Source organism: Bos javanicus, chromosome 6 (genome assembly GCF_032452875.1).
Source record: "Bos javanicus breed banteng chromosome 6, ARS-OSU_banteng_1.0, whole genome shotgun sequence".
In the NCBI taxonomy this organism is placed as follows: domain Eukaryota; kingdom Metazoa; phylum Chordata; class Mammalia; order Artiodactyla; family Bovidae; genus Bos; species Bos javanicus.
Window position 1 is genome coordinate 115,646,755 of NC_083873.1, and position 26,682 is coordinate 115,673,436.

At 57.6% G+C, this 26,682-nt stretch overlaps 1 protein-coding gene across 3 annotated transcripts in view; it reads right to left on the reverse strand.

Annotated features, from left to right (window-relative positions):
• Nucleotides 1–26,682, reverse strand: part of RGS12 (regulator of G protein signaling 12) — a 115,732-nt gene that overhangs the window by 68,930 nt on the left and 20,120 nt on the right. For all 3 annotated transcript variants that reach the window (XM_061420959.1, XM_061420958.1, XM_061420960.1), the window contains exons 2-3: nucleotides 20,444–22,387; nucleotides 4,753–4,869 (exon numbers count right to left, since the gene is read on the reverse strand). In XM_061420959.1, coding sequence (XP_061276943.1) covers nucleotides 4,753–4,869; nucleotides 20,444–22,297 — 1,971 coding nt within the window. In that variant the 5' untranslated portion in view covers nucleotides 22,298–22,387. The remainder of the gene's footprint in view (nucleotides 1–4,752; nucleotides 4,870–20,443; nucleotides 22,388–26,682) is intronic.

Sequence of the window (26,682 nt, forward strand, 5' to 3'; positions counted from 1 at the left end):
CTCACGCCCACTAGGCAAGAGTCCGGCTGCTTCACATCCACACCGACACGTGCACGGTCCACTGTTCTTTCCACGTCCGACATTCTGCAGCATGGACCTCGCGGACTGCCATTTGCTTCCCTGACAACTGCTGTGGTTCGATCCACCAGAGCTGGGTTTGCCACTGGGTGTCATCTCTCATCAAAGGCCGGTGTGCATCTCTTGCTGGCTTGGCTTTGCTTGCTGGGTGTCATGGGGACACAGGGCCTCCGAGGGTCGCCGCACTCATGTGCCCCTGGGCACCCTAGGGATGGGGTGCTGGGATGAAGGTAGGTTCTGAGCATTCGCTGGGTCAGAGTCCATCCTGGCGTTTACGGTTTGTGTTCAGCTTAGAAAGTCTTTCCCTCCCCAGCACCACGAAGATGAGCGTCTACTTTATCCTCCACTAACTCTCGCTTTGCCCTTCCCAGGAAGATTTCCGACACAGCTGGATTAAATCTGTCTGCACAGCATGGGGGAGAATCCAGCTTCTCTTTCTTTCCCTCTTTTTCCGTGTAGACCTGTCCTCACCTCAGCACCACTGAAAGACCACGTCGTCCCGGCTCTGCACGCAGCTGGTGTGTCCGCAGGCGCGGCTCTGTCTCTTGCTCTCTCTCCTGCTCCACTGCCTCTCCAAGTACTGACACTTAGTCTTCCCCGGCTCTAAAAGTGTAAGTTTTGGAGGCTGATAGAGGACGTCTTCCTAACTCATTCCTCTTCAAGAATGTCTTGGCTACTACACTTGACCGTCTGCATTTCGACAAATTTTTTAGAATTATCTTCTTAAGCTCAACAAAACTACCTGTTGGGATTCTCATTAAAATAACATCCAATCTATACATCATTTTCTAACTGTATCTACAACTGACTTTAAAATTGTTTTAATTGACTGAGGGTTAGGGTCTCCTTTTAGGTTAGGGTCTTCTCTGCTGCGCACGGGCTTTCTCTAGTTGCAGCGAGCAGGGGCTGCTGTCTGGCTGCGGTGCACAGGCTTCTCGTGTCGCCGAGCACAGGCTCCCGAGTGCACGGGCATCTGGCTGTGGTACACGCGCCCAGCTGCCATGTGGCATGGTCCTTCCATATGCACAGGGATGGCACCCACGTCCCCTGCACTGGCAGATGGATTCTTACCCACTGGACCACCATGCAAGTCCCCACACAGCTGACTTTTGTATCCTGACCATTTATCCAGCAATCTTCCTAAATCACTCATTAATTTTCAGAATGAACTCATAGATTGTTTCAGATTTTCCATGTTACAACCTCATCATTTGAGAATGATAACATTGTTGTGAGAATGATAACATTGTCATTTTCCTTTGCAAGTTTTTAAACTTCAGTTGTTCTACACTAACTAGGACTTGCAGAAAACATTTAAATTGAAATGGTAGTGACAGATATCTTTCCTCATTCCTGATCCCAAAGGGAAAGCTTAAGTCTTAAGCATGTGATGGTTTTTTTTTTTTAATACCCTTATCAAATTAAGGAAGTTCCCCTTAATCCCTATTTTGTTTAAGGGTTTTTTTTCTTGACCATGAACAGATATTGAATTTTACCAAATGTCTTTCCTGCTTCTGTTAAGATGATACATGATTTTTCTCCTTTACTCTGTTAATGTGGTAAATTACATGACTGATTTGCAAATGTTAAAAATACTGTGTCCTTAGAACAAACATGAGGCTGGACCCAGTGACGTGTGTAGCTGAGGACCCCCACGTGTCCCACCAGTGAGCTGCCCCGCAGCTCTCCTTTCCTCTCAGGTGTCCATCAGGTTTGGGTTCAGGGTTTTGGGGGCCTCACCCAATGAGCTGGACAACGAGATGATGTCCAGGCCCTTTCTAGCTCTAACAGCCAAAGATTCCAGCTTCTGCATCAGAACACAAATTAACTTTCTGTTTTAAGCAAAAAGAAACCCCATAGACAATTTATTCCAGATAACTATTATTGAGTTTGTAAGAAATTATCTTGTGGTCTATTTTTAAAACATCACTGAGCTCAAATAGACAGCTGCATGCTCGTATTCATAACATCACTGGCCGCATTAGTCAAAGATGGGAGCAACCCCAGGGGCCATCGTCAGAAGGATGGATAAACACAAAGTGTCTGTCCACACAGTGGAGCGTTATTCAGCCTCAAAAAGGAAAAATGTTCTGACACCTGCTACATGGATGGGTGAACTGTGAAGATGCTAGGTTAAGTGAAATAAACCAGCCACAAAAGTCAGTTCCTGGAGGCAGAGAGCAGGCAGGGGTGGCTGCCAGGGGCTGGGAGGAAGGGGGACTGAGTGAGTCATGGGCGCGTTAAAAATGATGTGAGTGCTTACTGCCTTGAGCTGGACACTTAAAACGGTAAATTCAACGTTCTATTCTACTACAATTAAAATACACACATACACACACATGTATACACACCCTAAACAAAGGTAGAAAAAAGTCACAAAGATATTTTCAAAATATTTATCTGACAAAGGATGTGTCCCCAAAATGTAAAGAACTACTATGAAATCTATTTTTTAAATAATTAAATAAATAAAATAAAAATTAAAAAACTAGAAGGACATGAATAGGTTACTAATTCAAAACAGGGAAAACTCATATAGCCAAAGAGCCCATGATGGAATGCTCAGCCTCACTCACAGTCAGTGAAATGCAAATTAAAATGAGCTGGCATTTTATTGACACAGAAAGACTTCAGTTCGACAGTCCCAAGCGTCAGTGAGCAGGGGGAACACGTCCCGCTGGTGAGCAGACCCTGGATGGGCTCGGCCACACCAGTCACAGCCACCTGATGCCCTGAACGGGTGTGCACACGGACCCCTGCCGCCCACCGTCCACTGATGACCTGTTCAGAGAAGACTGTCCTGACCGTGCATGGAGTGCCAGGCAGCAGCAGAGTGGAATGAAAACCGTTCATAATGGAATGTCGCGTAACAAGTAAAATAAACTAAGACCCCAAGGCAGAGCTTGAAAACGTGATGCAGTGCTCTAAAACTGGCAGAATAAGATGTGTAGTAGAATTACATTTGTGTAAAATTTTAAAACACACAAAATGAGCCAGTTAAAGGACCATGCTGCCAGGGTGGAGGGCAAGCAGGGAGGGGTGAGCAGGCGGAGCACGTGGGGCTCGGGGCAGAGGGGCTGCTCCGTGCGACACTGTGATGGTGACCGCATGCCCTCCTCCACCCGACCAAACCTTCCGGATGACGGCACCAGGGGCGGCCTCCACGCGAGCCTGAACTGAAGCTAAGAGTCAGGGACCCGAGCGGCCTCCACACGAACCTGACCTGAAGCTAAGAGTCAGGGGCCCGAGCAGCCTCCAAGCGAGCCTGAACTGAAGCTCAGAGTCAGGGGCCCGAGCGGCCTCCACGCGAGCCTGAACTGAAGCTCAGAGTCACAGACCCGAGCGGCCTCCACGCGAGCCTGAACTGAAGCTCAGAGTCAGGGACCCGAGCGGCCTCCACGCGAACCTGACCTGAAGCTAAGAGTCAGGGGCCCGAGCGGCCTCCAAGCGAGCCTGAACTGAAGCTCAGAGTCAGGGGCCCGAGCGGCCTCCAAGCGAGCCTGAACTGAAGCTCAGAGTCAGGGGCCCGAGCGGCTTCCAAGCAAGCCTGAACTGAAGCTAAGAGTCAGGGGCCCGAGTGGCCTCCAAGCGAGCCTGAACTGAAGCTCAGAGTCACAGATCCTGCACAGCACACACACGGAACTCTCAGTACTTCCTGCTAAACTTCTCTGTAAACCGAGAACTGCTCGAGGAGTGAAGTCTATTCTTTTCCAGCGTTACAGATCAGAGAGAAGAGCGTTATGAGGTGAAACTGTCAGGACCTGTGGCGCAGAACCACATCTTTAGAAGGGGGCACGGAAGGGAGCAGGACCCCTCGAGGCCTTCCTGGGACACGCCGTCGCGCGCCCCCACCTCCTGTTTGTCGACAAGCTTTCGCCTCCTGGCTTTCCCCCAGTCCCAAAGAGCAGATTCAACCAGGGAAGTGAGAAAGCGTGAAAATGAAAGAGAATCGTCAAGCAGAACAAAATAGTAACAGTTTAGCGAAAAACAAAGTCAAGGACCTTTAGCTTCTCCTCAGGGCTGCAGATAATATCCTGAGCCATGTCCGCGAACTGTTTTGCAGATACTGAAACCCTCGCCAGGAGGAAGTGAACTGCGCGCTGCCCCCCGCCCAGCACCTTGACCCCAGGCCAGCTGGAAGCAGAAGGTAGATGGCTGAGATTCCCGTAACATCACCTTGTTACCTCACCACCAACCAACCGGAGAGCTGCCCGTGAGCTGATCAAGTGCCCCGTGAGCCCCTCCCCTGAAGCCCAACCGGAGTCCGGGCCTTCTGAGCATGAGCTGCTCGCTCCCCTCCTCTGGGGCCACAAGAAAGGCTGCGCGGTCCTCCCCACAACCTGAGTCAGTGGACGAGCCTTCCTGTGCACCACGCAAACGGACCCAAGCTTGGCTGAGTAACGGGTCACGACAGGCCCCATAGGGTCCGTGTGTCCAGAACACCGTGCCCGGCAGGCTGAGGGCACAGGCGTTATCACGACTCTGCCGAGAGGCAGAGGGGAGGCCGGGGGGCGGGCTGGGTGGGGAGGGGCTGGGAGTGCACGCTCGCTCGCCTTGAAGACCAAGGTTACGGGAGAGGGAGGGGGCAAGGCAAGGGTGGGAGTCAATGGAGACTCAGATGTATCATTTCTGAAAACCTGGAGAATAAAGAGAGAAACACTCAAGTCACCTTACCTCAAGATCATCGAGGGAGCGGGTGATGCTCAGCCTCCGGGACCTCCCGAAGGACCTCCGGCTGGAGGCGCGCGGAGCCGGGGTCACGAGTCCAATGCCCCGGCCGAACTTGGAGCCCTGGAACAAAGACAAAGACCCGTTACCTGCTTGGGAGAAGACGCTCGTTCTGCCCCTGGTTCTGCCCCGGGGCGCCGCCTGGAGAGACGAGAGGAGGGGAGGCCTCCAGGTCAATCTCACGGTGCGTGGTCCCCACAGCCGAAAGCACAAAGTGGGAAAGGGTGACCCAGGGCCCGAGTGCTCACTGGGCCACCTCCAGCTACGCGTCCAGAGGCGACCCCAGCCTCAGCCCACGCGCACGGGCAAGGGAACAGCACAAGCGCGTGTCAGGGAAGCTCGAGCGGGCGGAGGAGTCGTTAGTAACATAGGCTGGTTTTCGGAAAGTTTGTGCTTTCACATAATTTTATAAGCGTTTTAGGGAATTAAAGAGTCTCGGGACATTCAGCTGGTGTCTGAAGACCAAACCAGCCCCGTGGATGAAACAACCAACCATTAACACATCTCATCCTTTCTCTGGGAAATGACCAGAATTAATTCACTGCCGTTATGCCAGACGTCTCCCCAAATGTGGTTCAGCAAATAAGCCGTCACATTTTAAAAATAAAAAGCGTCACAGCTGAAAATCTCTGATTTCCTGGGCACGTGAAACCCTAAGTGACCAGCTTCAGGCACAGAAGGAGTTGCAAGTTTCTAAACACGTCAAGACCTCGGGTTCTCCGCTCCGCACCTGCGGAGGGACCCCAGGCATCCTGAGCAAAGACAAAACGCACAGCACTTCCTTGAAGCCTCTGCGCTGAGTTTCTGCATCGTCAGCCTTGCAGACGCACCCGTGCCCTGCTGAACACACCTCCGCCGGGGACAGAGGCCCAAGCAAGGCCGTGCTGCGGACACTGAGTAGTGAAGGTTCAGAAAAGCGACCCGGAGCGGACAGTGGGAGCTGGAGCGAGAGGAAATCCGGAACAAACGGGAGAGGAGGGAGGGAGACAGAGGCAGAGAGAGGACAGAGCTGACTCAGGGAGAGGGGACGCAGAGACGACTGGGACTCCTCGGACTCATCGTCACCAGCAGCAAAGGGGTCCCTGGCGCAGTAATGCGTCACCACGCACTCCTCAGCCCCCGTGTCCCAGCAAGAGCCCGGGCGCGGACACATCCCCGCAAGCGCATCCTCATCTCTGCGCCTCCACCCCAGGCGGGACTGTGCTGCCAGCCTGCCCGCCAAGGTCCCTGGGCAATGCGATGCCCACGGAACTCCTGGGCATGGGCCTCAGGGCAGCAGGGGACAGGGCAGTGGCCCATGAGGGTGCCGAGCCAGAGCCAGACCCCCAAGGGTCCGGGACTGTCACCCTGAAAAAGAGCAGCCGCGGAGCCGTGAAGAAGTGAGGCTGTGTGGGGCGGGGCTCGGCCTCTAAGGAGCCAAGTTGCCCAGAAGACCTCCTTGTCCCCAGACGGGCCTGGGACCCACCACGCTGCCTCCCGGAGGCCCAAGTGTGCTCGGGGGCCTGGTCTCCAAGACCCTCCGCCACCCACCAACCAGGGGTGAGCCTGTGCTCCCAACTGCGCTTCTGCTCCAGGGCACAGGCACCCGGGCTGGCCCAGCGGGGCTCTGTGACACTAACGGGCTCTCACGGGCTCTTCTCCTCGTCCCAAAGGTGTCCCCTCCCCTGCCACCTCCCTCTCCCACCCCCAGCAGCACTCCACCTCACTGCTGGGCCTTGCCAGCAAGTTACTGACATACTCTTGAGCAATATTTGTCTAATATTTTCAAAAAATATGCCCCGAGCTGAGTCTGTGTGTGAGATGTATTGGAATCCAGCGACCCCTTTGCAGACCTATGCCGCCCCCTACCCCCGGGCACCACCCCCCAAGTATGGCACACCCTTTCAAGAACCTCCTTCAGCCCTGTTTTCCATAAGCAAGCCCCCCTGGGGGAGGCGGTCCTGGAACCACAGGCCCCCAGCAGGCCCACCTCCCCAGCGGGGGCCGCAGGGCCTCTGCTCTCCGTGCTCCCTTTGGGAACACCTGCAGACACGCTGTTGGGGGAGGCACGCTGACTGGAACCGCCCACCCTGGCCAGGCCCCACGGTAACCATTCGCACGAGTTGTTTTATGACAGGACCTCCTGGCAAGGAGTACGGAACTGATAAGCCACCACCAATAAGAAGAGCTCGGGAAAGGCCTACAGGAGACACGGCGCGTCCGTCCACTTCCCAGAATCCCTCTTGCTAGCGTCCATCTTGGCTGAGTGATGCGTGCGCCACCAGGGGAGGCTGATTTAGAATCACTGGCCAAAGACCGCCGGAAACTAATCCCATCACCAAAAACCCAAGGCTGCGAGCCGTGCGGCAGAGCGGTCCTCCTGGGCTCCCTTCCCCTCCTGCTCTCCACCCGGGCGCCCTTTCCCAATAAAGTCTCTTGCTTTGTCAGCAGATGTGTCTCTTCCAACAATTCATTTCCGATTGTTAGACAGAGCCCAGTTTCAGGCCCTGGAAAGGGTCCTCCTTCCTGCAACAGGCCGAGGGCCACCCCGGCCTCAGCTGAGATTTGGCGACCTCAGCACGATCCCCCTAGATGGGGCCCAGAAGAGGGAGCCAGCCGGTGGGGTGAAGGCAGAACCTGGCCGCCGCCCACCCGCCACCCGCGGAGGGGCCTCCCGTAGCCCACGCAGTGAGCTGGCTCGTCCGGCCTCCTCGGGCTGCAGATGAGAAACCACAGGCAGAGAAGGGCCCGCTCGGGACCGCGGGGGCCAAACCCACCTCTCGTCTTGATGGTCAGAGCCAGGAACGCCCAACTGAAGGGTGGAGACACAAGGCCAGCAGCCCCGGGCGGGTAGGGCCGGGTCCCTGCTCAACAGCGCCGGGCACGCGGTGGGCGCTCTGGGAGCACTTGGGGAACAAACCCCAGCGCACGGGGCCGTCTAGCTTCCAGCAGAGGCCAGGTCCGCTGAAGGTTCCCCAGGAGACCCCGAGGAGCGAGATTTCCAGCTGACGTACCTCTCTTGCTGAATCAGGCAGTGTCCAGTCAGAAAGCAAAGCCACCCTGACTGCCTCACAGAGCATCCCTGTAAAAAACCGCCAGCCAGGCAGCAGAGAACCGAGCGGGCAAAAGGGATGCACGGTGCCAGGAGGCCGGGTCAGCACAGGAAGAGGAGCTGTCTGAGCCTGCGGGCAGACATGGGGTGGGTGCGGCAGGACCCTGGCCTCAGACTCAGGCCCTCAGGGGCCACGGGCGACGGCTGATGTCAGGCAGAGAGGCCCGGGGAGGCGAGGAACCGCACGCTGGACACGGGCAGCGGGGGAGCACTGCAGGCCCCCAGCCACTGCAGCCAGAGCCGGCAGCGAGCCAGCTGACCCGGGGGGAGGGGGCAGACCCCGTCCCCGAGCCCGGCACAGGAGGCGGCCCCGGGGCTGAGGGACGAGAGCTGAATGGGGCTCCTACAAATTCGGCCGTCAGAAGAAGTCTAAGCCCAATATCCAATCAACTTTAGAACCAAAAGAATTCCACTTGCAACATGGCCCTGGACAAGCACGCAGAGGTGACTCGGGTGGCGTGAGAGCTGAGGAAGGGCCCCTCTTCACTGCAAATCACCTTCTCAAGAAAGAAGCCGAGACTGGGTCTCCTGCTCAAGAAAGAAAAGAGCAAGTATGTTTCTTGTTGTTCAGTCGCTCAGTCGTGTCCAACTCTTTGCAACCCCGTGGACTGCAACACACCAGGCTCCCCTGTCCTACACTCTCTCAAGGACTTTGCTCAAACTCATGTCCATTGAGTTGGTGATGCCATCTAACCTCTCCATCTCATTCTCCTGCCACCGCCTCTCCTTTCGCCTTCAACCTTTCCCAGCACCAGGGTCTACCTGTAGAAAATTCTTAGAGATGGGAATACCTGACCCTCTCACCTGTCTCCTGAGAAACCTGCTTGCGGGTCAAGAAGCAATAGCTAGAATGTATACAAAACGACAGTCAAATCAAGACAGAAAATTAAGGAATATGCTTTGTTTATTCAATAATGTCTAAGAGACAGGCAGTCATCAAGAGTGACAAGAGACACTTGTTTAAAAGACAGAAACACAGCGTGGGCAGAACTTCCAGCTGATAAAGGAGGCGATGAAGAAAGCAAGGAAGCCAACAACAGCCTGGAAACAAAACAGAGACCAGGCGGAAGGGGAAGCCGAGGAAAGACAGAGACCAGGCGGAAGGGGAAGCCGAGGAGAGACAGAGACCAGGCGGAAGGGGAAGCTGAGGAAAAAGACTCAGACAGCACAGGGCAACGCCACGGAGCCAAGACCACACACGGCAGAGATCTCATTTATTCCAATCTTACTCCTGAGTCTCGGAACATCAAACTGCATTGGGGCAAACATCCAACCACCTGCCACTCACAGTAACAACCCTAAAACATGAAAAATGGAAAAGTTTATTAAAGGCAGAAAATGCTGACTCAGAGAAGGCTTGTGTAGCTATGCATAACAGACAGAACAGTTTCACCTCTAACAGAGGTTTTTAAATAAAAGATTCAATATGCCAAAAAGAAAGGGGGGGCGGGAAAAAAGAAAGGGGGAGAAAAATGCCACCATTGGTCTTATGACTTTGTGAGGTTAGAATAAACTTGACACCAAAACTAAACAACGAGAGGAGGAAAAACTACAAGACGGTCTCACTCTAAAGCGCAGACGCGGAATCCTACAGGAGCACCAGCAGCCAGAGCCCGCGGTGATCAAGACAAGCCCAAGCTAGGCTTATCTCAGGAACGCACGCTGCGCTCAGTATTTAAAGTATCACTATAATACACCATGTTAGCATTTTAAATGAGGAAGCCCACTTGATTGTCTCAATGAGTGCAAAAGAACCAAAAAAGAAAGACTAAAATTCAACACCCATTCATGACGACAAGTACTCGCAGGCAGGGACAGAAGTAACCCTGGCAAGGCAGCTGCACGCAGAAAGCAGCAAATGCGCTGCACTTTTAAATATCACACGACGACAGGCGCGACTTCTCCGTATGTGCCACTAATAACAGTAGCAAAGCATACAAGGTATCTAGAAATAAGTCTGGTCAAATAATCTAACAATAAATATAGTCAACAATGTTTATGAAGGTAAGTACAAGACTTTACTGAAAGAAAATAAAGAAAATCTAAATGACGAGAGATACCACTTTCATGGATAGGACAGGATACAGGATATTTCATCCTGGATATGCTGTCCCAATAAAACAATCAATAGCAATTTTTTTTTGGAGGATTTATTAGCAGATTATGAAATCTATATAGAAGAGTAAGGCTCAAGCAACACCAAGATCAGATAAGGCACATTAGATACAAAGCTACAGCTCTGAAAGTAAAGTGTGGTTGAGGTACTGACAGCGGAGGTCAGAGAACCGAGGCCCACACGTACGTGGACACGTGGCCCACCGGTGCCCTGTGCCGTGGGCCCCTGAGAGCATGGATTCAGTGCTCCAGCCAGCTGTCCACACAGAGGGAAGAATTAACTTGTCACCCCCTCCATAAAATGTTAGGGGAAAAAAGGAGAAAATCTTTCAGAGCTCAGGATAGTAGTCAATATGTTAAATCAAAAGTGCAAGAGAAAGGCTGAGAAGCTGGAGAACATCAAAGTCAGGAACTTCTGTTGGTGACACGGCATGTGGAACGCTGGGAGAGCACTCAGGGACTGTACGTAATTGGCGGAGGGTAACAGCCAGAATCTGTAACTCCTACCAATCAGAGAAGACAGCCCAACAGCAACATGGGCCGTTCTCAGCAGGCCCCTCGAAAAAGAGGAAATCATCTTTGTGATCGAGGGAACACAAAGTGAAACCACAGCGAGATGCCACTGTACCCGAACAGGCTGGCAGAACGTGGAGGACCTCACAAAGGCAAGTGCGGCAGGCGTGCGGGCAGTCTGAGCTCTGAGAGGAGCAGGCGCAGGGCTGTTGGGAAAACAGCGCGCTTCTGCGTGCTGAGGCCTTGCTGAGCTCCTGGACCCGACTGGGGGCGTGCAGGGTGACACCGGATACGGTTCTCACCGCTCCAGGGCAAGGACTGGGCACCGGGACACAACACTAGCAGGACTGTCCATCAGTGATTCCATCTGCGCCGGCCCCAGAGACCCGTCTACTGTCGACACGAAGGAACACAGAGACCAAAAGCTTCCCACTCGGCCCTGCTGCAAAGCCACAAAGCAGCCTTCCATTCTCTGGACAGACCCTGAGAACTGCCTTCATATGCACACCTGGAGACGTGTGCAAGAATGTTCACCAAAGCATCGTCTGTCATTCTGTTAATGGCTGTGTGTGGGTGTGTGTGTGGGTGAGTGTGTGAGTGTGTGTGTGTGTGTGTGAGTGTGTGTGTGTGTGTGTGTGAGTGTGTGTGTGTGAGTGTGTGTGTGTGGGTGAGTGTGTGAGTGTGTGTGTGTGAGTGTGTGTGTGGGTGACTGTGTGTGTGTGTGTGGGTGTGTGTGTGGGTGAGTGTGTGAGTGTGTGTGTGAGTGTGTGTGTGTGTGAGTGTGTGTGTGAGTGTGTGTGTGTGTGAGTGTGTGTGTGTGTGTGTGTGTGCACGCGTGGTAGTGGAATACTCACACAATGGGTAATTTTATAGCTAACATGATGAACTGCAGGTGAAGATAATAAGGCTAACTCTCTGAAGTGATAGCAGTATCAGAGAACAAGTTACAGACACTGTGTTATAAAGCCACTTAAAGCTTCAGTTCAGTTCAGTCGCTCAGTTGTGTCCAACTCTTCACGACCCCATGAATCGCAGCACACCAGGCCTCCCTGTCCACCACCAACTCCCAGAGTTCACTCAAACTCATGTGCATCGAGTCGGTGATGCCATCCAGCCATCTCATCCTCTGTCGTCCCCTTCTCCTCCTGCCCCCAATCCCTCCCAGCAGCAGAGTCTTTTCCAATGAGTCAACTCTTCCCATGAGGTGGCCAAAGTATCGGAGTTTCAGCTTTAGCATCGGCCCTTCCAGTGAATACCCAGGACTGGCCTCCTTCAGAATGGACTGGTTGGATCTCTTTGCAGTCCAAGGGACTCTCAAGAGTCTTCTCCAACACCACAGTTCAAAAGCATCAATTCTTCGGCGCTCAGCTTTCTTCACAGTCCAACTCTCACATCCATACATGACCACAGGAAAAACCATAGCCTTGACTAGACGGACCTTTGTTGGCAAAGTAATGTCTCTGCTTTTTAATATGCTGTCTAGGTTGGTCATAACTTTCCTTCCAAGGAGTAAGCATCTTTTCATTTCATGGCTGTAATCACCATCTGCAGTGATTTGGGAGCCCAGAAAAATACAGTCTGCTACTGTTTCCACTGTTTCCCCATCTATTTCCCATGAAGTGATGGGACCAGATGCCATGATCTTCGTTTTCTGAATGTTGAGTTTTAAGCCAACTTTTCCACTCTCCTCTTTCATCAAGAGGCTTTTTAAAGCTTAAGAAACAGCAAAACTAATCAATACGGGATTCAAGCACTTCAAACCCTTCTGATTCTGGCAGGAGCGTGGTGGCCACTTAGCTGGGAACACCCTCCCTTTTCCTGGCAACTGTCTAAAGCCGAAGAACAGGAGGCGGCGGCCCTGCTATGTGCGGGCTCCCTTGCTGCCTGTCTGCTCCACCTGGGTGTCCTCCCGTCTCTGTGCTCCACACTGCGTCCAACTCCTCTGGAAGCCCTGCCCCGCCGGGTCCAGGAGGGGCCGAGCACTTCTCCCCGCCGTAGTGGGGAGCACGGGGTGCACGAGGTCGGAAGGACCGCCTCATGCGGGATGAGCGAGCACAGAAAGCCGAGGGGCCCAACGTCCCATCCCCCTCCACCATGTCCCCGCGTCCCGTCCCCGCGGCATGCCATCCCCACATCCCGTCCCGGAGTCCCTGCGTCCCGTCCCTGAGTGCCCGCATCCCCACGTCCTGTCCCTGCGTCCCCGCGTCCTTCCCGGAGCAGGGCACCTCCACCGGCCGGCGGGCGGGGCAGGGCGGGGCGGGCCCTGTTATCTCCCAGACCAGCTGACTCTCCCCATCGTTCCACCACTGACTCTTAGAGAGCCAGGCGACGCTGAGCAAGGGCACTGTTTACAAGGAGGGGAGATCAAAGCCGCTCTTTTTAGAGGCAGTTAAATCTCAGGGGCCTCGCCCCGCCTTTTCAGTATTCTCTAGACTTTGTTTTTTTTTACAGTCTATTTTAAAACTTCCTCTCATTGTACTAGAAGAGAGGTCAGTCTGTTGAATCCCATACTGTCCTCACGGGAGGACACATGAGCCTGTCCTTAGCAAAGCCACAGAAGTACCGATACTGCTTCCAGCACCAATCCTCACTCTGCTCTTAATAAATAAAGAATTACTAAAATAATTTTAAGTTTTTTCTTCAAATGTGTTCTTTTTAGTTAAGTAAAACATGTTCAAATTCTCACAATACAAAATCAAAACAACAAAAAAATAAAATTCCAGCGTCCGGGACCCTACCAGTTTTCCCCTGCCGCCCTGGGTGACCAGGACTGTCTCCCTTCCGTTTCTTCTATGTTTTACACATAAATATGTGTGCGCTTTGAAATGCATACGTTTACTTGGGGGGTATTGAAATGCTTTACACAAAAGCGGGACCATGTTAAACATGCACGTGCCCGGCTTTCCCGCTCCCTGCACCGTGAGGGCTGTCCCCACGGTGGCGCTCCACCCACCCACCTCCCACCTGGCTGCACACCCGCCTCCCCTGCAGCAGGGGCAGCCACGTGACGAGGCCGGGCCCATGAGGGGCACCAAGAGGGTCCCCGCACCTTCTGCCTGGCCTCCACCCCCCCGCCCCCACCCCTGCAGACCCCGCCCCCACTCCCGCAGACCCCCCGCCCCCCACTCCTGCAGACCCCCCGGCCCCACTCCCGCAGACCCCCCGGCCCCACTCCCGCACACCCCCCGCCCCCACTCCTGCAGACCCCCCTCCCGCCCCCCACTCCTGCAGACCCCCCGGCCCCACTCCCGCAGACCCCCCGGCCCCACTCCCGCAGACCCCCCGCCCCCCACTCCTGCAGACCCCCCTCCCGCCCCCCACTCCTGCAGACCCCGCCCCCAACTCCCGCAGACCCCCCGCCCCCCACTCCGCATCCCCCCCGCCCCCCACTCCTGCAGACCCCCCACCCCCAACTCCTGCAGACCGCCCCCACCCCCACTCCTGCAGACCCCCCACCCCCAACTCCTGCAGACCGCCCCCACCCCCACCCATGCAGACCCCCGCCCCCTACTCCCACAGACCTCCCCTCCCGCTCCCCACTCCCACAGACCCCCCTCCCGCACCCCCACTCCCGCAGACCCCCCGCCCCCCACTCCCGCAGACCCCCCTGCCCCCCACTCCCGCAGACCCCCCGCCCCCTACTCCCACAGACCTCCCCTCCCGCTCCCCACTCCCACAGACCCCCCGCCCCCCACTCCCACAGACCCCCCCCCCCCACTCCCACAGACCCCCCTCCTGCACCCCCACTCCTGCAGACCCCCTGCCCCCCACTCCCGCAGACCCCCCTCCCGCCCCCGACTCCTGCAGACCCCCCTCCCGCACCCCCATTCCTGCAGACCCCCCACCCCCCACTCCTGCAGACCCCCCTGACCCCAACTCCCGCAGACCCCCCCGCCCCCTACTCCCACAGACCCCCGCCCCCCACTCCCACAGACCCCCCTCCCGCCCCCCACTCCCGCAGACCCCCCTCCCACCCCCCACTCCCGCAGACCCCCTCCCACCCCCCACTCCCGCAGACCTCCCTCCTGCACCCCCACTCCTGCAGACCCCCCAACCCCCACTCCTGCAGACCCCCCGCCCCCCACTCCCGCAGACCCCCCTCCCGCCCCCCACTCCCGCAGACCCCCCTCCCGCACCCCCACTCCGGCAGACCCCCCGCCCCCCACTCCTGCAGACCCCCCTACCCCCCACTCCTGCAGACCCCTTCCGCCCCCTACTCCGTCCTCCTGCAGGCTGGAATGTGGACAGCCGCTGTCTCACCCCTGCGGAGCAGCTGTCTTCAACCTCAAGTTCAAGCACAGGCACATGTGAGACCATGGAAACAACACAACTGGGAACACGGCTCCTAATGAAGGGGGAGCCTCCACGCCGGCCCTGGGCAGCCCACCCAGGCCGACCAGCGGAGAGCACAGCCCCACAGTTCAGGCCACGCCACGTGAAGTCCTGTGTAACAGACTGAAATCCATCACTTGTAAATGAGCGCATGTAGCCTACCGTGTGAAAATACATCAGTCTTCACTCCATTGTCAACAAGCACGTTTTATTCAATCGTATTTTGGTGACGACCACTGCTGCCAGTTTGGAAATGACTCACCCTTGAAAGCCTCCCCTCCTGCATTACCCGAGCCTCTCTGGGGCAGCTGACCTCAGACACTGGCCTCAGGATGCCTGAGAGGTGTCCGCCTGCACGGGCAAGAGTCAGAAAATGCTTTCCCTGCAGGCTTCACAGCAGAAAGGGTCCCAGAAAGCTGAGATGTGGACTGAGCCAGCGTACACAGGACGAGGAGACAGCAACAAAGCCCGGGTAAAGCTGCATAATGAAGAGAGGGCCGTCTGGACACAGAGGTGACAGGACTTGGGGACCGACTGCTGACCAAAGGCGGTGATAACGACAAAGCCCGGGTAAAGCAGCATAATGAAGAGAGGACCATCTGGACACAGAGGTGACAGGACTTGGGGACCGACTGCTGACCAAAGGCGGTGAGAAGAGTCCTGCTAACAGCTGGCTTCCTTCCTGCAGACAGAATAGAAAGGCTGTGTGCCAGGAGTTCCAATGGGAACATTTAACACAAAGAGCTGTTGAGCATGACATGGAGGCAATCATGAGCACCCAAGGGTGGAGGGGAGAGAGAGCCAGAGCGCGCACCCCTCGGGGGCCCCTCCTAGCCTGGGGTCAGGCCTGCTTGCCCTCACTGGTCACAGGCTACCCGTTCAGGGGCACAATCGGCAGAGGTGGCTGAAAAGAAGCTGGTGAGAAGTCCCCTGGGGCATGCAGAGCTCCTCGGGGCCCTGGAGAGCTGTGCCCTCCCAGGGCTGTGCTAGCAGAGCAGAGCCCGCCTGTCAGGAGCGAAGGCCCAGGCAGGTGACAGGTGCCCGGCTGAGTGACGGAGGCTCCACGCGCACCGGGCCCCTTTGCGAAGACCGAGACTGACCAGCTCCAGGCACCCGGGAGAACCTCTGCGCGGTCAGCCGCTCACATCTACGTGAAACACGCCGAGGCCTCGAGGACACATACAACGAAGAAGGCCCTGGACCAAATTTGCTTGGAAAAGCCACTTCACGAACATCAGCAAACACAAGGACTCTGTGTGGGGACGGAGTTGGGGGGAGGGCAGCAGCGGGCACAGAGGCGGGGCGGGGCCGGCGTCCCGGGCTCTCCCTCTCAGCACTGAGCACTCAGCACCTTCTTCGCCCGCGTCGGACGCTGGAGCTGGGTCGTGTGGACAGCACTCTGCCTGCAGGGCCGTGCTGGTTCCCGCGGTGCCAACGTGGCCACATTCTCCCAGGGCCATTGCCCAGGGCAGCCTGCTCCCCAGCAGCCAGTGCCGCCCCCCAGCCCACCGCCCCACAGGCCCGCCCCCTGGGCTCTGAGTCTCTGCCCTTGCCCCCTCCGCTGCTTCCTCCGCAGGGTTCCATTCGCGCTCCCCTGGCGGTGAGCCAACTCTCGTCTGGTTCTTCCTGAGAACTTCTCTCTGTTCAAATCGCAGGCGTGTTTTCTGTCTCCTGGCCGGACCCTGAGGACGCAGCCTGATTCTGCACAGAGTAAGGCACTGAAGCCACAGTCTCCGTGGAGACGAGCTGACAGCAATTCCGGACACCACCCACCCGGCCTGCTGCCCTATCTGGCATCTCCCCCTCCCACGCCTAACGCCTCTTCCTCTTGGCATTTCTGGCACTTCCGGCCTCCATCCCTTCCTGGCCTGTCCTCTGCTGATGCAGACAAGCCTCACGCCAGCTCAGGCCAGGCCAGGAGGGACACCAGGAGCCCCAGCTTAGGACCCTGGAAGCTTTTGCCACTCCAGCTGGGGCTGTGGGGTTAGGCTGTGCTAAAATGAGGAGAACCCACTTAGCAAACAGCAATGGACACACTTCCAGAGACTGGAGCTGCAGTAACGTACAATCTATTACTACTTATTTATTACTGTACTACTAACTACAATTTATTACTACTTAGATAAATTGTGTGTCCGTCACATCGCAAGATGAATGCCACCTGACTATTGGTAAGTCGCTGGATGTACATAAACCCTACCCTCCTTATCAGTAGGATGATGAGCTCACAGCATCCCCATTCAGGTCAAATAAGGAGATAAAGCAGACTGCAAACAGTGAGCGCTTCGTCGCCACTCCCCAGCTCTGGAGACATCCCTTCCATGCCAAGGGCTTCGTTCTTTTGTTACAGTGTAAGCAGCAATAGCCAACACCTTCCTTTTCACTACATTTTTGTTCAAGGTGAAAGAACATTAAAAAGAAGTCCAAGACCCTCCTAAGTGCAGACCACTGATCCCTGACAAAGGGTCCAAGATAATACAAGAGAACAACGATAGTCTTCTCTACAAAGGGCGCTGGAACAAGGCATCCACAGCCAAAAACTGAATCTAGACACAGACCTCACACCCTCAGAAAACTAACTCCAAGTGGATCACAGACGTCAGTGTAAAACAAACAACCCAAAAACCCCTAGAAGATAGCACAGGAGAAAACCTAGGTGACTGTGGGTTCAGTGATGTGTCTGGCACAGCACCAAAGACACGATCCGTCAAAGAAAGAATTGACAAGCTGCTGGACTTCATCAAAATAAAGAACTTTTACTCTGTGAAACAGGGTATCAAGAGAATGAAGACAACTCAGAGAACGGGAATAAATAATTGCAAAAGACACATATAATGAAGGACCATTATCCAAAACAAACAAACAGCCCTTAAAACTCAACGGTAAGAAAACAAACAATCCAAGACTCAGGGCTCCCCTGGCAGCCCAGCGGTTTAGACTCCACGCTTCCAGCGCAGAGGGCCTGGGTCTGATCCCTGGTCGAGAGAGATGTGCCGTGCAGTGTGGCCAAACAATCTGATAAAAAATGCGCCAAAGATCTTAACAGACACCTCACCAAAGATACCCAGATGGCAAGTAAGTACAGGAAAAGACATTCAACATCACATGTCATCAGGGAGATGCAAGTTAGAACAACGAGACACCACTACACAAGTGTCAGAAAGGCAAAAACGCTCAACTCCGACACGCAATCAGGGCCAGAACTGAAGCGACAGAAACCTTCTTCCTTGCTGGCAGAAATGCAAAATGGTGCAGCCACTTTGGAAGATACTTTCTTACAAAGCAGAACACACCCTGAGCCTGCAATTCAGCAACCTCACTCCCTTGGAGCTGACCCACAGGAGTCAAAAACTTACACCCACACAGAAACCTGCACACAGGTGTCTAGATCAGCTTTATTCAGAGCTGCCAGAACCTGGAAGCAACCACAGTGTCCTTCAGGAGGGGAACAGATAAACAAACTGTGATGCCTCCAGACAATGGAATATTGTTGGTGCCACAGGAAAATGAGCTGGCATGCCAGAAAGACAAGGCTTCTGCTTAAAGGCACGTCACCGAGTGAGAGAAGCCACTCTGAAAAAGCTACGTGCCAGCGCTAAGCTGGCATTCTCCAAGAACGGGACAGTGCAGACCGCAGAAAGCCTGAGTAATGGCCGGAGCTGACAGAGGGAGGGAGGGGCAGGCAGAGCATGGAGGGGATTCAAGGCAGTGGAAACCACTCTGCATGACCCACAGTGGTGAAGACACGTCCTCATACACTTGTGCAAGCCCACAGAACACACACCACAGAGTGACCCTAGGAGAAACTGTGGGGTCCAGGTCTGCTGATGGTGACCAGGTCCCCCTGGGGGGGAACGGGACGGCGGGGAGGCTGTGCACCTTTGAGGACAGAGGAAACGCTGTGCCTTCCCCTCAGTTTCATTATAAACCTAAAACGGCTCCAAAAGACAGTCTTTTGAAAAATAGAAAGAAGCCCAAGGTTTGAATCATGAACCTGCTTCATCCTGACGGCTGGCCTCAGACAAGTCCTTAGCCCCTGCAGGACCAGTCACCTGCCTGGACGAGCACAGCACCACCGTCTCAGGGTCCCTGAGGTCAGACCTCTGCCCCCGAGGAGCTGAGACCGCGTGGAGCTGGACGGGGCCGACGGGCACTTCCCACCAAGCAGACAGACGTGAGGCAACTGCCGTCCACCCTACGCTCCTGTCAGTGTGATGGCTCCCCGGCACAGCGGCAGTGGAGAGGAACCCCTGGTGGGGGACGCACTCAGAGAGAGGGCCGACGCCCATACTTCAGGTAACGCTTCAGCCACTTTCCGGGGCCTCTCCTCCCCAGCCCCTCCCCGACCCAACGGGGACGCCCAGGCGAAAGCTGCCGTCCACCCGTCCATGCTGCAGGTGGCCAAGCGGGAGTGGGTGGGAAGGCGGCCCCAGCCAGGCAGCTCAGACCCTGGAGCTGGGGGAGGGGCCCTCGAGGGCAGAACCCCCGAGCCCGGCCACTGTGGCGATGTGCTCAGGCCCTGTGATCACAGCCGTGTTTACAAAGGCAGGGTCTGCACTCAGACACAGCACAGGGCCACCCGGGCGTCGAGGGAGGGAAAACCCTGAGGGACTTCCAAACCCTCTGTCTGGAAGTTTTCTTTCAAGTGTTTCATGTCAGACCTGGGAAGGGGTCAGGTCTTGATCCCCTCCTCTACTCTGACCCCACCCGACCCACCAGCACCTTCCCGGGATTTTCAGCTTCTGGGAACAAAGGTGTGGACAAACGCAGAAGAGGCACTTCAAACCACAAAGGTCCTCTGAGAAGAGTTCCTCTCAAACCAGCTGAGCGGCGAGCCAGCCCCCTTGTTCCGGCTGCACCCCACGTCTCGCCCTCCCTCCAGCACCTGTGGGCCCCGCGTCCCGCCCTCCCGCCAGCACCGGGGCCCCGCGTCCCACCCTCCTGCCAGCACCTGCTGGGCCCGGTCTGGCTCAGATGGTACAGAACCCTCCTGCCAACTTTGGCAGGTTCGATCCCTGGGTTGGGAAGAACCCTGGAGGAGGAAACAGTAGCCCACTCCAGTATCCTTGCCTAGGAAATCTCATGGACAGAGGAGCATGGCGGGCTACAGTCCATGGGGTTGCAAAGAGTCGGGCAGGACTGAGCAACTGAACGGAACTGAACTGAAGGGATCACGCGCACAGTCCAAGCCTCCCCGAGCTGTCTGCGGCGGCTTCAGCTGCCGCTTCTCGTAGCAGCACCTCCTGTGTGGAGGAAACGCTGCGGGGAAGCTCCCTGTCCTGAAGGGAGCAGGCTGAGCGTCCAGAACCTGCCCCCACGGCACCCACCGCAGTAGGAAAGGATGGGAAGCGGGGAGGAGGGCCTCACCCCGACCGGGAGCTCACTGCCCCTCCACTGCCGCCTGTCCCACCCGACGCCCGCCTGGGCCCCACCCAGAGCCCCAGTGAACCCAAGGGAGGTGCCATGAGGCCTCCAGAGGCGTCCGGGCCGGGCGGGAGGAAGCGGGCCACGCAAGTGCCGGCGTCCATCAGTAACTGACCGAGTCAGGAACCACGCTCGCCTCCCCGACCCTGCCTCCAGGCTCACCTTCTTGTCTTCCTTGGTCTTCCTAACACTTCGATGGGGGCCGAAGATGTTCTGCACGCCAAGGGCCTTCCTGGCCCAGTCCCTGCGCTGGGTGCTGGGTGGGGGCTGGGCTGGGCTGCCCTCCACGCGGTAGCGGTCAGCGGGAATCTTGCTCATGGGCGGGGGCAGCGTCCCACAGTTGACGCTGGACCAGCCATCCGTGGAGTCGGTGTAAGACTCCTGGTCGCTGACGTGCCCACACTGCCCCTGCCGCAGCACGTGCACTGGGAGCCACCGCTGGCTGGAGCTGCCGCCGGGGCCCACAGCGCCCCTCCGGGAGGGCGGGACCGGGCACCTCAGGGGGCCGGGGGGGCCCTCCGCGTGCGGAGCGGGCCCCAGGTGCTTACTGAGGTCCCGGCACCTGTCAGCCTGCGGGGCAGCCTCGAACGGGGCCCCCTCAGGGTCGAGACAGAAGGCCCCGTTCCAGGGGGCAGTCCAGGGCTGGGGGCCCCTCCCACCCGTGCCCTCCCAGGCGCCGCCGCCGGGGCCGTGCCTGCTGGAGGCGGCGCCCAGGTCCACCACGAGCACGCGGCTGCTCCTGTCCTCGGGGCTGAAGTTCCCGATGCCGCTGTCGCTGTTGCTGCTGGTGCTGGTGTTCTGGTGGGCATCGGCGTCCCCGTCAGCGAAGGCCCGGGCCCGCACGCCCTCGATCAGCTCGCCCATGTCCCGGTAGAGCACGGAGATGAACTGCAGCACGGGCAGCGAGGACGCGGGGAACTCCAGGCAGCCGTTGGTGTCGGGGTCGGCCGTGCACTCAAACCCGAAACGCCGGGCGATGCCCTGGTGGATCTTGTGGCTGAACAGGTCGGGGTCCACCATGAACACGTGGCAGGACGTGCGCAGGGTGCCGTCCTCCTCCTGCGCCAGGCTCCCGTCGTCGCCCGCCTGCATGGTCACCAGCCCGAAAAACCTCCTGTCGTCTGGGCACACGGCGCTGAAGGCCAGCCTCTCGGCCGGGTAGCGGGCCAACACGGCAGCCTTGTCCGTGCACAGCTGCACGCAGTCGTGCATGACCTTCATGGTCACCAGCGAGTGGATCTTCTGCTCGGCCCGCAGGCGCCGCAGGCAGCCGCGGATGGCCTGCACGCTGTCCGACTCCAGGCTGCAGCCGGCAGACGGCAGCTCGATGGAGCCCAGGTAGCCCACAACCATGGCCACGTTGAGAATACTTGCATCCAGCCCAAAGTCCTCAGGAGCCTCCAGCCCCGCGCCGAAAGCAGAACTGCGGTTCCCCGCTTTGGGCGTCTCCTCCTTAGAAGGCAGGCTGGGGTGCGGGTGACTTGCACTCTCATGGGCAAGGTCACACCGGCCAGCGGCCGACTCTGAAAGCGACCTCTGCTTCAGCTTCAGGGGCTCTGAACTGCTGGCTCGAAGGCCAGGGTTTTCAAAGATCATGTTGAAAATCCCTCCTGACTGCATTTCCTCAACGACTCTCTCTGCCCTGTTTATTCCTAAAGCCTTAGAGTCGAGCTTGGGCTTCAGCCAGCCTTTTCCTTCGTAAAAGCCGAACTCCTCGTCACTGGAGCAGGACTCCAGGTGGCCGCCGCCCTCCGCAATCACCATGTGCAGGACCCCAGAGCACTTCCCGATTAACTTCACCACGTCTTCATGGGACGCTTTCTTCACGTTGATCTCGTTGACGGCCAGGATCTGGTCGCCGGCGCGGAGGCCCACGAGGTCGGCGGGGCTGCCCCTGAGGACGCAGCTGAGCACGCAGGGCGCCTGGCCCGAGAGCGTGAAGCCGTAGCCGGCCCGGCCCCGGGCCACCTCCACGCTGCGCAGGCGCGGGGGCGCCGGGTCCCCCGCTCGGAACATGTCCGCCGCGCCCGGTGCATCGCTCACCCCACCGGCCGGCCCATGGTGCGAGGCTGCCAGCAGCCAGCCCAGTCTCCTCGGAGGGGTGCCCTGCGGAGGAAGAAGAGAGAGCTGGTTGTTGAAGATCGCACCCTGTACGGTGTGCTTGCTTAAACTCGAACGCACAGCTCCCAGCGCAGCCACCGCGGGGTCAATGCACAGGAGGGGCACGGTCGCTGTGTAGCCCAAGGGGCCCCCTTGAGGGGCAGGCCTTCTGTCCTTCCGACCCCCACCTCGGCCCACCCCACTCACAGTGTGAGGAGCACAGGACTCCAGCAGAAGCTGCCCCCTCGGGTCTGGACGCAGAGAGGCGCATCCTGGGACCCCCAGGGCCCCGATGGGCCCCCACCCCGCCCTGGGGGCAGTGCAGAGCCCCAGGGGGAGCGGCCACCCCTAGTCCAGCCTGGCTTCGATCACCACTGCTGTCCACACCAAGTCCGCCCCCAGGAAGGGCCGTCTGCTGGTTCTCTCTCACATCCGCCACCCTCTCTCCAGTAACTGATTTTGAACAAGGCGTGGTGTGGAGAGAACACACCAGCCTGAAACAAGTCCTGCAGGATGGAGGCCACCCCGCGGAACAGACGAGGCAAGCAAGGAGAGCACGGGAATCTGTACTTAATTGTCCCACAGGGACGACTGCACAGTGAAAAGGACTGGTTGTCAGCAGGAACAAACCCGGGTTGGGGTCCCCAAGGCCACCCCAGGTTCCAGCAGGAGGACGCACAGGACTGGGCACATTGGTCCTCTTGGCTCCAATCCATCACAGCGAGAAGCTGCAAAGCAGAACCAGCACTGGGAGAAGGTCCAGTGGGGGAGGGGGTGGGGTCCAGGGGAGACGGGCCCCAGCTTCCAGAACCCCGTCCCGAGGACACACACGGACCCCCAGAGACACGTGCGCCCAGGGAAGCTTGTCACAGACTCAGAGCCAGGGTTCTTACTGGGGGGCCGGCCCTGCGGGCCCCTCTGCTGGGCACTCAATCCAGCCCCAGGGTGGAGGGTGTAAGCACAGACAGAGCATGGAGGCACAGGGAGCCCCCATCCGTGGGGGTGCTGGGGGCCCTCCCGACACCCCAGCTCCTGGATGCCAGCCCCACACGTGGGCCTCTCGGAGGACGGCAGTCAGGACCGCTGGGAGGACCCCTCTCCTCACAAAACCCTTTAAAGCTCACTTCCAAAAGCAACACACTGAGTAAATTATACTGTGAAGATCCAAGATATAATAGAACATGTTTTTTTAAAGAGTGTATGTTTTTTAAACAATTGTTTTAACATTGTCAGAAGAAATTCTCAGGTCTTGGGAAACAGTTTCCAGTAACAGAAGCCTAACACAAAGTAACTGATGCTCCCCACCAAAAAAGTGCAAGAGCTGGACAAAAGGGAGAGCATGTTATCATAGGACTACAAGGGCAGCCTCAGGCATGACAGAACAATGGTCTGCAGGACGTATGTTTAATTATTTTATGATGAACAAAGAATAATTTATTTCTAAAGTGGAAGTGAAAGTCGCTCAATCGTGTCCAACTCTGTGATCCCATGTACTACAGAGTCCATGGAATTCTCCAGGCCAGAATACTGGAGCGGGTAGCCTTTGCCTTCTCCGGGGGATCTTCCCAACCCAGGGATCGAACCCAGGTCTCTCACATTGCAGGTGGATTCTTTACCAGCTGAGCCACAAGGGAAGCCCAAGAGTACTGGAGTGAATAGCCTATCCCTTCTCCAGTGGAGCTTCCCGACCCAGGGATCAAAGCAGGGTCACCTGCATTGCAGGCGGATTTTTTACCAACTGAGCTATGAGGGAAGCCCTAAATCACCACATTATTTAATATCTGAGTGATGCCAAATTAACCATTCAAATATGACTGGAATTAATGCCCATCACTGAAGGTGTGTTTATCAGTCTGCCATGCACTGTCCTCCACTCTTCCCACCGGATCTCCTAAAGGGGTGTGGGCTGAAACACGCCCCAGAGCCACCCACGTCCAGACTCCTGGAGCCTGTCACCTCACAAGGCCAAGGGGACCCTGCAGATGTGATGAGGGGAAGGGTCCTGGGAGGGAGGTCCCCCTGGATTCACAGGGTCAGGGAGGACATGACCACAGGGTCATCGTCAGAGGGAAACAGGAGGTGGGAGTCAGAGAGAGGCCTTGATGAGGGCAGCAGAGAGCAGAGCGCTTGGCCTGGAAGGTGGGGGGTGGGCCCCCGGGGGCCTCCAGGAGGGAGCAGCCCCTCCTCCACGCAGGCTTCCCCAGAGACGCTGATTCTGGGCTCCTGGCAGGGCTGTCTGGGAGCTTCATAGTTGGGCAGGCATGTGTGTAAGATGTCACTGTGATGCAGGTGTGACTGTTATTCCCATTTTGCAGATGAGGAAACAGAGGCACAAAGAAGTAACTTGTCTTCAGCTGCAGAACTACTCAGCGTCAGAGGTGGGCTTGAACCTGCTGCTCTGGGCTTCCCCGCTCCCCACACAAAGGGCTTCCGAGAGGAAGCAGAGCGGTACTGGGAGGAGACCACCAGCAGACCCCTGTACCTCAAACCCACCCCCAGCGCCACCCTTTCCCAGCAGGGGCCTCCAGCCACCACCCTGGCTGCTGACACCAAAACCCACCAGGGACCGCCTTCCCCAGACACCCCTCGGGGACACACACACACAGCCCCGGAAACACACCAGATGCACACTGACCGCCCTGTGCCCCAGCCACCTCATCCCCCAGTCCATTCCAGCCCTGCTCCACGGCCACTCCAGCGCATCTGCCTCCCCCAGCCACAGGGCCCGAACCACCCAGGGCCCTGGAAGAACACAGGCGGCTGCGCTCATCGAGGCCACCACCTAGCAGCGCCCTTGCCCAGCTTTCACCCTGAAAGGGCCCCTTTCCACGCCCGCCGGCGTCAGTAAGGCCCGTCACCTGTTCATCGGTGTCACCAGCAGCCTGCCACGCGCTGGACGGGGCCAGACATAGGACTGTTAGGAGGGAAGGTCCCTTCCTGCGAAGAGCCCTGGGCAGGGGTCAAGGAACCAGAGGCCCCCATAGCAGCAGCTTCTGAGGGTGTCCGCAGCCCCGCCGGCAGCTCCCAGGCGACCCGGGAGGCACCCCCCCCCCACCACTGTGCTCCCTGCAGATCACTGCTGCTGGCTCCCCATCCCTGTCCCCTCTCCCTGAGGACCCGCTTCCTCTCTGAATGCAAAGCCCCCATGTGGGTAACCCCGTGGCCTGACCACCCGCTGAACTCTCTCCTAGGCGCCAACCCCATTTCCCGAGCTCTCAGCCACGTGTCACCCAAACACGACCCTGCCCCTACGCCCACCCAGCCACCCAGGCCCTGTCCCTTGTCCCCGGCACCTTCGTCCCCCTGATGCCCCACCCTGGGCCTTCTCCATGCCTCTGCTCGCGCCAGCAGCCCCACTCAAGGTCACGTATGTCCACACGCTACTCCCTGGCCTCACGCTGATCCTGCACCCCAGAGACCCCACTGCAGGCCCCCGCAGCCACCCCGCCTCTCCCACCCACAGCTGCTCCCGCCGCCCCACCTGCTGCGCCCACTCCAGTCCACCACGCTCTCCGCCCCTCTCCGAAGTCACACTCGCAGCCCCAGGGCCCTCAGCACCCCCGTCAACCCTGACAGTCTCCCCCAGCCATTCACGACCACCCAAACCCACCCGGGGGCCCGGCTCTCCCCTCCCTGTGGCCTGTCTCTTACTTTACAGAGAAGACAAACCCCACCAGCCCACCCCGCCCCCACCACCCCACCCCACCCCACCCCGACCAGCCCTCCCCCAGCAGTGCGCACCCTCCCCTCTCCTTCAGGCCAGCATCTCGCCTGGACCCTCGACACCGTCCCCACCACCTCGGGGTAAGGGGGACGGACACCACCTGCCGGGGTCTGAAAATACCCAAACCTCTCTAAACACGGAAGGAGTAAATGCCTCCTTCCCCAGGGCCACGCTGCCGCTCCCCCAGGCAGCTTCTTAAGGGCTCATCCGTACTGGGGGCCCAGCCCTTGGTGCCTCTGAACACCGCTCACACCAGCCACCGAGGACCACACGGCCCGGACCAGCAGGCGCGCCGGGTCCTCTCCCCCAACTGCTCAGCAGACTCAGCAGATTCCGCACGTGCGCGTCCCCCCAGGCTCCTCCACGTGGCTTCTCTCCCTGCCCCCGGCAATCACGCCCACCCCAGAGAGGGTCTCCCACCTTCTGATCTCCACCTGCAACTCTTGGGCAAGCTCAAGGGCACCACAAACTCAACAGTCAAAACAAACCCCCTTCCCCAAATCCACCCCCTCTCTGTGACTGGCCCGCCACTCGCTCAGTCACATAGCAGGGGGGAAGGGGGGTGGCCAACACAAGT